This window comes from Notothenia coriiceps, unplaced genomic scaffold (genome assembly GCF_000735185.1).
Source record: "Notothenia coriiceps isolate Sejong01 unplaced genomic scaffold, NC01 NC01_scaffold00000339, whole genome shotgun sequence".
NCBI classification, from domain to species: Eukaryota; Metazoa; Chordata; class Actinopteri; order Perciformes; family Nototheniidae; genus Notothenia; species Notothenia coriiceps.
The window spans coordinates 11,622,075-11,632,622 of record NW_011333040.1 but is presented as its reverse complement, the minus strand read 5'-3'; the positions used below and the strand labels follow the sequence as shown (position 1 = coordinate 11,632,622).

The 10,548-nt window shown below is 43.0% G+C and overlaps 1 protein-coding gene across 1 annotated transcript in view; it reads left to right on the top strand.

Annotated features, from left to right (window-relative positions):
* Positions 1–2,458: 2,458 nt before the first annotated feature.
* Positions 2,459–10,548, top strand: part of LOC104950943 (histone-lysine N-methyltransferase 2D-like) — a 36,680-nt gene continuing 28,590 nt past the window's right edge. Inside the window, exons 1-2 of the mRNA XM_010777556.1 lie at positions 2,459–2,712; positions 6,826–6,891. Coding sequence (XP_010775858.1) covers positions 2,551–2,712; positions 6,826–6,891 — 228 coding nt within the window. The 5' untranslated portion in view covers positions 2,459–2,550. The remainder of the gene's footprint in view (positions 2,713–6,825; positions 6,892–10,548) is intronic.

Here is a 10,548-nt window from a genome sequence, read left to right as displayed (position 1 = left end):
CAGATTGATGGGATGAGGAAATAACGGAGCAAACCAGGGGGCAGCAGGAGGGAGTCGAGGGGGGGGGCCCAGCATGGCATAGTAAGCAGGGTTTGGAGTCAGAGCAGGGTCCCCGCAGGCCTGCCGGGCAGAGCTGAGGCAGGTCAGCGCTCTTTGATTCTGGGTCTCGCTGCTGACAAAGGGCAGCACGCAGTGGGCTGGGCTGCTTTCCTTAGAACAGCATGAAAGCCCTTGTAATTGTATTTTTATGTGTTTGATGAGAGGCTTTGTCAGCTGTTGGGTGCTGATGTATGTGTTTATTTGTATGTGCAAGGGAGCTTTTTTGACTATTATTTAGTCTAATCGAGAAAAAAAGATTGAATGTGAATCTCAAAAGATAGATATTCGCTCAACATGTGCCAGTGTTAACCAGCGTTGCTTCCACCGGCAGACAAGAGAATGGGACGTAAGTTAAGTCTCAGTATGTCTCAATGAGAGAAGAGATTACAGTTCTAGTATCTTCATTTCTTTGTTTGTTTTTTCTGGCCCATTTGTACCATTTTGAATCAGTCTCCATTATCTCACTGTCTTTGCTGTACCTGTCCAGCAGCACATTACAGGCATACAAAGTGAGCCACAAGCTGATTAATAAAATGTAAATATTGAGTATTTAGCAGTTCAAGAGACAGATATTTCCTTCGGACAGTGGTTTCAAAGGATACAATAAACATTCAACCTATTTCATTTTACATTCTGTTTTTGTATATCTTATTCTATGAACATGTACTGTATATAGACTCCTGCATGTACTTGGTCACTTACAACATTCTCTGCATTATTTAGCTTATTTTATTTATTTATTTTTTCTGACACGTATATCGGTTTAGAGTTATTTCACATCTAAATGTCACCCTTAAGAGCTTTTTAGTGTTTCTCTGACTCAGTTAAAGCTTAATAAAACACACTGGTGACAGTAAATCAGGTATCAAGTAAAGCAGATGCACTTCTCATAGTTGCATACATGGACTTTGCTTTAAAATCATATACATCCACATTGATGTGAATGTACCGGTGTTGTATCATTTAGCCAAATTATAAATGAGCCATTAAAATAACAATAAAACGTATCATAACTTGGATCAAAACAAATGCAAACAGTTTCAATACTGAAAGTATACAATAAATGAGAAGACCGGTTTGCATTCTTATGGTTATCCAATGCAATTAAATCTGTATTAAAACATCTTTAAAATATACACTAGCTTCAGCTTGCACTGAAACAGGAATTACGCTGTTCTTCATTAGAAAAAAACCTCCACATCTATGCCACAAAACTCTTCCATTTCCAACCAAACATCCCCTCACACAATGCATTTTTTGGCAGTGTCTTAGCAACTGGTATTGTGGCATCTAGATTACCCGAAAAGCACTGCAGAGCCCCTGTAGGGTCAAACAGAGGGAGACTTTGGAGAGTGTGCTTTAGGAAGGAAGATGTAAAGGAGAGCTTGATCTTAGAGGGTCTCAAGAAGCTTTAGTACATGTCATAAGTCACGCTAGGATTTTCTTGTTTCTTGTTTTTATTCCCTTGTCAGTTTCAGAGAAAGCATATTCTTCTTTTTCTTTTAAGCCTATTCTGAAAAGGTGACATGTCTTTAAAAACTACAAAGAAGTTAAAATATTCGTTTTGTAGCTGAAGTTTGACATGGTGTGTAGTAAAGGGGGTGGTTGCTTGTGTCTCCACTCCGACTGTTTGGTCTGGTCACCATGGAAAACACTGGCGACTCCCCGATTGTCCACAGCCCTTGTTAATATTACACCAAGAGCGTATTTACTCTGTTTTTCCTGCACTACAAATCTTAAGATGAAGAACCTCCAACTCAAGTCACTCTCACATAATAAGCTTTGATTGGAGTTAGAGAGCTGTTGAGAACGTGCACACACACAGAAGCACACACACACTCCACTGAGCTCTGATTTGTGGAATTGATAGGGTCCATTGTTTCCACAGAGCCCACCACTATATGCCCTGTAATGTAATTAAGGCCAGGAGATTTATGCCGCTGTATAGCAGCCCAGAACCTGATCCATGTTGTGTCTGGAGTTGGCCTGAAAAGCCCTCTCTCTGTCCATCTGTCCCTGATTTCTGCTCTGTTCTCTATCACTGTATGGGGGGGCAACAGTGCTGTTCACTTCTTAATCGAAAGCTTTGTTTATTGTAGGACTTCTTTTTCTGTTGCATATAGAAGGAACACAGGTTTTACATTTAATGTGCAATCTCACAGGGGCTCATTGTATGTGTGCTTTTTTTTCCTACCAGGGAACGACATGCATGATGAGTTGCACTAGTTCAGCAGGGTTGTAATTATTAACAGCTATAAGCTATCTAAATAGAGTGCATTCTTTGAGCCTCCCACAAAGAGGTGTTGCTCGGTTCTTTGAATCAGTCCACTACAAAGCGTGATGGGATATTACTGAACTTTTCTCTTGGAAAAAATGGCAGTGTTTTCCTATTACTTCAGGACTTCTATTGTGTTTTTAATGAGAAAAGTGAAAGACTAGAGCTCATTGGAAATGTCTGCTATCGGGAGAAGAGGAGCTCCGGAGCCTTATTGGGGAAACGCACCTTCCAGAAATCCGGATTTCAAGCGACCCCGGAGGCTCCTGGCTCGGCTCATGCATCCCGTCAGCACCTGGCTGCCTGACGGCCCCCTCTCTGCACACCACGCTCACAGGGTGAGTCCCTCCATGCCCACCCAGCTCTTCTAAATCCACAGCTGAGCGGCCTGCTGCCGCCACCGCCCACAACTCCAATATCCCAAATGAAAGACACGTCAAACGCTGCTGAATGCGCCCCATGTGGAGAACATGTGAGAGAAGATCCGTAAGACCCGGAGCATCTGTCCACCTCTCTGACACTAATGAATGTTAAGTAGGTTAGCTGCTGGTGTGCCACTGTCCCACAGGTCATTGTGGCTGGTGGTGGCAGCGGGGCTGTGCTTTTGTCAGGGTGCGCCAACCCCCTGTGAGACATCTAAAATGGCTGGACCGCTTACTCCTGCACACAATCCCAGCACCAATAGTTTCCATATTGATCCCCCTTGCTTGCAGATTAAAGAATAAAAGGGGCTCTGTCCTGCCAGCGGGGGTCTCCACTGTCTCCCAGAGCTCATTTCAGGGTCACAGAGTCCTTGCAGCCCCCTGACCCGAACCCCAACGTGAACACACACAAACACCGGTGCGAGGCAGGACAGAAACCTTTCCAGGGATGAAGCCCATTAAACAGGATTGGTCGGATGCTCACATTCACGGCTCATTATAGCTGACCCCGGGCTTTCTCTCTCTCAATCTGGGTGCTCTCCTCTTCTGTCCCTGCCTCTAACCTGGCCCAGGGCCTGCTGAGGTGGTCACACTCGCCTTTTGTATGCCATTGATAGCTTGGCCGTTTGCTTGATTGTCTTCTGAACTGGATCTGCTCATCGGTTGTATTGCGCTGCATTGCCGAGTTCCTGTGGTGTGCTTTTAAAGTTTTTGTTTAGCCTTTAGTAACTGTGTAGCTCTTTTGTCTCAAAGGTAGTTGGTTTATCGACAAATCCGGCAGCTGATTTATTTGTTGTGATCTCAAGCGCTGCAGCCATTATTTCAGTGGCAGACTTGAATTGAATGCATTTACCCTGAGAGTAGAGCATAGATATATGGGTTATCAGAGTTGGTTGTCTGTTAAAGTAGAAGGTATAATGCACTTGGCAGTAATGAGTTATGACACAAGATGTGGAAGAAAATAACATTAACACAGTGCTTATATTGGATCTCCACAGGAGGATGTAAACGAGTAACTAATTAAATCAGCAGGAATTAACTTGCTAGCTCATGCTTTATGGTGTTCTATATATTTATATCAAATGAGAGAAAGTGACATTTCATAATAAAAGTGGATCTTTGGCTGGGAAACAAACCAAATTCATCTTGTTTCCCTTCCACTGCTATCAAAATGTGGTTGTACAGTTAGCCACAAGTTGGTAGACACCATAAACAGCCCAAAGAGACTGAGCATATTAGACTTAAAATCAACATGTGGACAGAAAAAGATTCCAACAAACCCAAAGAAAAACAACCAATCAGAGTTGAGGAATCTCCATTGCAGCTTCAATTTTGAAATATTCTAACTAGGCAGCACTGAACTAAAAAGGAACACAAATGTGGTTACTTGATTGCAACCAATTTGAATAATTGCTAAGCTGCAAAGTAAAAAAAAAAGGCTTATCTCAGTTGCCGGTGCTTGGTTTAGGCTGAACTGTTTTCAAAATGGCGGCTGGTTCACAAATGTTCTCATTGCCATCCAAACATTTTTTTTGTCCGATTATTTTTCTCACGCACTCCTGTCAACATATAGTGACAGTTTCAGCAAATAGGACTGAAAGTAATTTTTATAAATGTTTCCAGCTTAATTTCAGGGTTCTAAAAGGGGAAATCCTTTAATAAATGACAGTGTTAGACACAGGTATATCCGTGAAATGCCGCCCCTGTTATGGCACCTTGTTTGTTTCTTACTACGCCTATATTACATGTGTTAGTGAGTCTTTGGGGCTGACCTCAACAGGATGCAGCTCTGATCTGCGGCCCTTTGTTCAATGCCTGCTCCTGTAATTAAACGTTGATTAAATGCCTATTAATGTGCCCTGACTCCCAGACAGGGTGTAATCAGGTGAAACAGAATTAATAAAACATCCAGTGTAGTGCTCAGCAGAGAAGGAAGGGCTCCCATGAGAAAGACAGACAGATGGCGATAGGAATTGCCGGAGAGAGGAGAAAGCAGAGTGGGACAGGGGATAAAGCAAAGACCAGTCACCACTTTGGTGATTAGGTCTAAATTGGTAATTTGATCTAGCCTGCTCCACCTACTCATTATTGATAAGACCCACCATATTTGTCCATATTTCCCCCTGCTGGCTCAGACCGGCTCCACATCACTTCCTGTCAGTCCCACGCTTCTCTGTGCTCAATGGATCTGACAGGAAGTAGCTTGAGGTGGAGTTTTAATGGGAAAAAAGAGAAAAGCACGTCATAGACACATGCACAGCGGACATCCCATCTGCTAGGAATCTCCCTAATCTCATTATCTTAATTGAACAAGGAAAAGAGGAGCAGCAATCACTTTAGACAAACCCTATATGGGATTATGTGGTGTATTGGCGCTGATGGGTCAAACGATGACATCAAAGGCAGAGGAGACCATTGAGTAATGCATTTTCATTAGAGCTGATGAAACGCTAGCTCTGCCATGGATGTTATTTTGATACTTTTTGCATGTAGTCTTATTCTTTATTGTCATCAAATTACTTAAATAATCATACTATACTGTAGATGTAAAGATTAAGTTCCATTTAGTAGTTTTGATGGAATTAACATACAGTATAGAGTAGAAATCACATTTAAGTAGTAATAAGGTCATTGTTATTTATGAAGCATATTTCAGTTACAGGTTGCTGTACAATTTGTAAAAATACAAGAGCTGGAGCTTTGGTCGGGCCCTAAACAGTGAAAATGTCATGCTTTAAACATACATAAATCCTTTAAAAATAAGTGTTAAGGGTTTTGCAACCTATAGTTTTTTCTTTCACATCTTTTTTAATTTACCAAAGTACTTTGATTCTGCTTTCATTGATTTGCCCTATTTATGTTTCTTTTCACATCATTTTCTACATTGTGGTCCCAGGCCAACCCCACCCCCAGCCACTTCATCCTTTACTGTCTCAAAATGTACTTGATTTAACATTCAGCATATAATTAGTACCAACAAGGTCATTGGGCACCAAGCACCCGTGATTTGCTGGGAAATTGGCTGCTTTTCATTATTCTGCATCAATTAAGGGTGGAGAGCCTGCGAAGTATTTCTGGCATAATGTGCGTAATCTCATGTGATGGGCTTTGTTAAATACAACAGGTACGGACTAAATGAAGCTGAGAGACAAAGGTGAAGAGATGGCCAGACCCGACGCTGCCCTCTAGCCTCTCACCGGGTCACTGAAAGGCTTTGAGAGTCTGGCACAAGCTGGCAGAGAGCTCCACACCAGTGCACTCCAAAGGAAAGGGAAACCCACACATGTATACACACATCAAGCTCCATTGTCCTCCCACCCTGGCAGCCCCTCTCGCCTCTGTCACACACTCCGGTCTGGGGTTACAGCCCATGAAAGAAGGGTGAGTCCTGGGAGGATCTGCTCTCCTGCTCCCTGCAGTGGCTCGACTCTGGCGCTGACTCTGGGCTTCTGGGAGCTGCAGAGAGAGATGGATGAGCCGCTCTGCTGACTGCTGGGCATCGGCTTGTGATGTGTCTCCAGTGATTGATGAGTTAACACACTGCCCCTTGCTCCACGGGTCAATCTGACGCACCCTCCCCATTAAACCACCATACTGTCCCAAGGCAGCTACATGCTCAAAAGAAGGAAAATAAATGAAGAGCAGGCGTTTTGTTAACCGAGCAGATGTTTGAGAGCGGACTCCACCATCCAGACGTCTGCTGCTCAGACCACTGGAAGAGTTTCACAGCAGCTCAATAAGCAAGACAGAGGGGTTATTAATGCACTGGTGGGGGTTTAAATGTCTCTGAAGAGACTCTCAATGTGTGGCTTTGCATTTGTTTTGCCAGGCTTCAGGCATTGTTCTCAGCCCGGGGCCCACGGAGCAGGACATTGAGCTACTCAAGGCAGTTCATTTTCTGAACTCCTTTGATAGATCAATCTCAATCTGGCTCTGACAAATCTGATTTGTATTTCTAAAATAAACATGTACCTGCCCCCTCTTTCTAAATGTTAATAATTTGGCTTAATCTTTCTCCTTTTCTTGCAGAGCCCCAAATACGTGTCTTTTGTCAACAAGGCCATCTTGTGGGAAAGAGGACTCTGTCACTACACTGTGAGTGCCAACAAACGATTTTAAGTTAATAACAAGAAGACCTTTTTATGTTCCTTTTATGAAATGGTCTGACCTTTTTCTAAGGCTAAATGATATGCCTATTCATATCCACCAATTTATTATAAAACATGTTTTTAATGAATATCACCATTTCTGTGTCTGCATTCGTGAGACTTGTTCATTTTCATAAACAACCTTTCCCAACCAATTTGAAGTCCTGCTGCTGGAAATCAGCTAAAGAAAACAAAGCAAAGTTAGCAATGGTGGTGGGATTAAAAAAAACATAGGTTCCAATGTAGGGGATGTTACACTGCACAATATAACAGAGGATGATTACCTGGACAGTGAACTGTATAAAGGTCCTGAGGCAGCTGTTGGAGGGGGAGATCTTTTCAGGCAACAACTTAAATGTACACTAAACAAAGAACCCAAATAGGTTTGCTATAGTGTACATCACACTGATATAGTAAACAGAATAATGACACTACTTCATTTATGTTTTCTTAAAATGTCCTGTGTTGATATGTACAATTTGTGACGGCGGTTGTAGGGTTTACAGGATTAATTTGACTGTTGATAAATTAGTCTCATATTTATTACACTTTAAGATTGAACAAATCTTTAAATAATAGTAAAAATTGGCCCCGAAGTCAAGGTGACATTTGGAAAGTGCTTTGTTTTTTGACCAACACTCAGTCAAAAGGTTTCAATTTTTTAAAACAGAAAAAACTGCAAATCCTCACATTTAATAAGCTGAATCCAGCAACATCTCAGGAAAGATACCAAAATAAATGTAAATCTGAATATTCTTTCACTGCCTTCACTCTAACAAGTGAAAAGACACACACACACACACACACACACACACACACACACACACACACACACACACACACACACACACACACACACACACACACACACACACACACACACACACACACACACACACACACACACACACACACACACACACACTCTTCTTCTTTCTCTCCTCCAACACTCAAAAGTCCCCACCTCTCTCCTTTACTGAAAAGACTCTGGGAGTGGATGTGCCACAATTAACAGTGGGGTTGCCATGGGGACAGCAGAGTTGTGTGGGCTGGCTTCCTGTCTTGGCCTCTGGTTAAACAAACAAGTAAAGTCGCTAGACAAAGACGCTGGCTGGTCCTTACAGCCTCATTTACATCCTCAACTGCCTTCAGCACTTCTGCATTCAGCAAGTTCATCGGGCCTGGCATCACCCTCTGCTATCTCTGGATCTCCTGCTATATCTCATAAATCAGGGGGGCATTGTGATGGGGAAACTGCTCCCGTCATACAGCAACACAGCTTTTACAGCAAGAGGTTCCCTGTCTAAACAGACAGACAGCAGACAAGAGAATGTTGACCCAGCAACCTGCGTTATATAGGCGTCAAAGCTCCTGTACGGTCACCCGGGACACAAGCTGCAATGGGACGGTGCAGGACAGAATGGACAGGTGCCCAAACAAGATACAGAGCTGCAACATAAGACTTCATATATGCTCTTTTGACACCAGGAGTTCAACTAAGGTTTTATGGTTACATTAATGTTTTCTTGGATATTGACTCTACATACTTGTCTGTAGTCTGAAAATCCTTAGCGATAAACAGCGTAGTATTTATCAGACTTTTCAACACAGGTTTATCATGCGGTTTAAAAATGATGAAACTTGGGAGAGATTTTGTTTTTTCACAGCCACTGTGAAGGTTATTTTTTCTCTTTGTATGTTTGATTTTAAGTAGGAAAAAAGACTAGCCTGATTTTCATTAAACATGGAAATAGGGTTTAGCATGAGTCAAGCAACACCCCATTAGAAAATCGATCCCTTAAAGCGGATCCTAAACACAGGGCGTTTTTTTTAGTTTTCAGTTTTGGTTGTGAAATATGGAATTAGGCCTTACTGGAGGTCTGCCCTCCCTGATTGGCTTTACAGTTGTTTACATGCATTCTTCTTTTTTTATTTCAAAGTCCTGGTCCCTACATTACCCACAAAGCCACCAAAACAATGCCCAACAATTCGGTTAAAAAGATTTGGTGTGTTATTCTAATATCAACTAATGTAGTCTTGAGCTGCTAGTCTCAATAAGAGGTTGAAGTTAACTTCTCTCTTACTCTATGCCCCCAGATAAAAAGAAAAAGTAATAATATAGATTAGTCGCTTCCTATAAATCCACAATAGGCTTATGTAATGTTACATGAGCAGCAGTACTCCCCAACATCTGAAAACAGACTTTGATGTTTAAAATTGGCTCCCTTTAAGAAAAGTATCTTGATATTTCTTCCACCCATGTAGGAAATGCTGTATTAGAGTCATGTCATCCTGTGTTGTGTTGTTTCAGGATGTGGGGGCTTCAGGGGAAAAGTCGCCTGGCCCTCTGGGGCTGCGTGGGCCTGTGAAGGGGGGTCATTGTCTCACCATCGAAAGTAGAAAGTTGCTCTGAATGCTAAGCTGTATCTGAGCCTGGCTTCTGACACGAGCTGATAATCAGATTTACTCCCCTGAATCCGTCGGACTCCACAATGCACCTCACTGTCGTCGGCCCCTGCTCGCCTCTCGCCGGCCCCCTCGCCAGCATCCCGACCCCTCAACCACCCTCCCTCCTCCCCCGCGGCAAAGCTAATTACACCCCGCAGAAACACAAATCTCCATGATTTAAAAAGTCACTCTTTTTCAGGGGTTTAACCTTGTTAGGGCCTAAGCCTGGCTTTCTTGTGCATCAGCTCTGTGAAGAATTCTCTGTTCCTGCAGACACTGGGACATAGACACACTTCTGTCTGTGCCTGTCAGAGGGTTCACTCCGAGCCAGTGTAATTAACTCTGTGTGTGTGTGCATGTGTGTTATGTATATGTGTGTGTGTTCAGAGGTGAGGGGGGGTGAAGGAGCACACGCAAGTCTGTCCTCTGTTGGCCATCTGGGACTCTGACTAACTAATAGACTTCCTACATTCATGGAGGCTTCTTGTACATCTCAATCAGGGAGCTGTTGACCACAAACAGGCCCGTAATGACATTAGGCAGTTCTGGCTGTGTGAGGACAGCGTGTGGGTTGCCTGACGCCAGGAGGTCAGCCTGCTTCCTGGGGGTCTGCAGGGGCCCCGAGGAGCCCACACGAGTTTGATGGGTGTGTGCAGAAACTACACCATTACCTCAGTCTGTGATGGAAAGGCCTTACTCCATGCCTTGCAGGGTTGGAGGAGTACTAATCAGTAACCTTATCTAAGTGTCACATCATTAACTAGAGAATGCAATTCCTGAAGAAATTGCTAGTGGGAATGCTTTATGCTGAAAAGCTGACGCTAAACTGCTATGCTGAAATGTAATGTGTAAGAAGACAGTGAAGAATTTAGATTGAAATAATACATGAACACTGAGAGTTGAGAGTAATCAATAATAAACTGGTGAAAGCAAGCAGCGTTGTCTTTCGTTGGTTCTTTATTTGAAGCGCTTCAAAGGTACATGTCTCACAGAGTACAGAGTAGTCTGCAGGAGTGCACACAGGGTATAATGTGTGTGTGTGTTTTATAGAGGACTGTTGCTGTGCAGGAAGTAAAAGAGATAAGACTTTCCTTAGAAAACTGTTATCTTACAATGCTCTCATAGGGAGAGCCACATCCTCCAGGGACGACCTTGG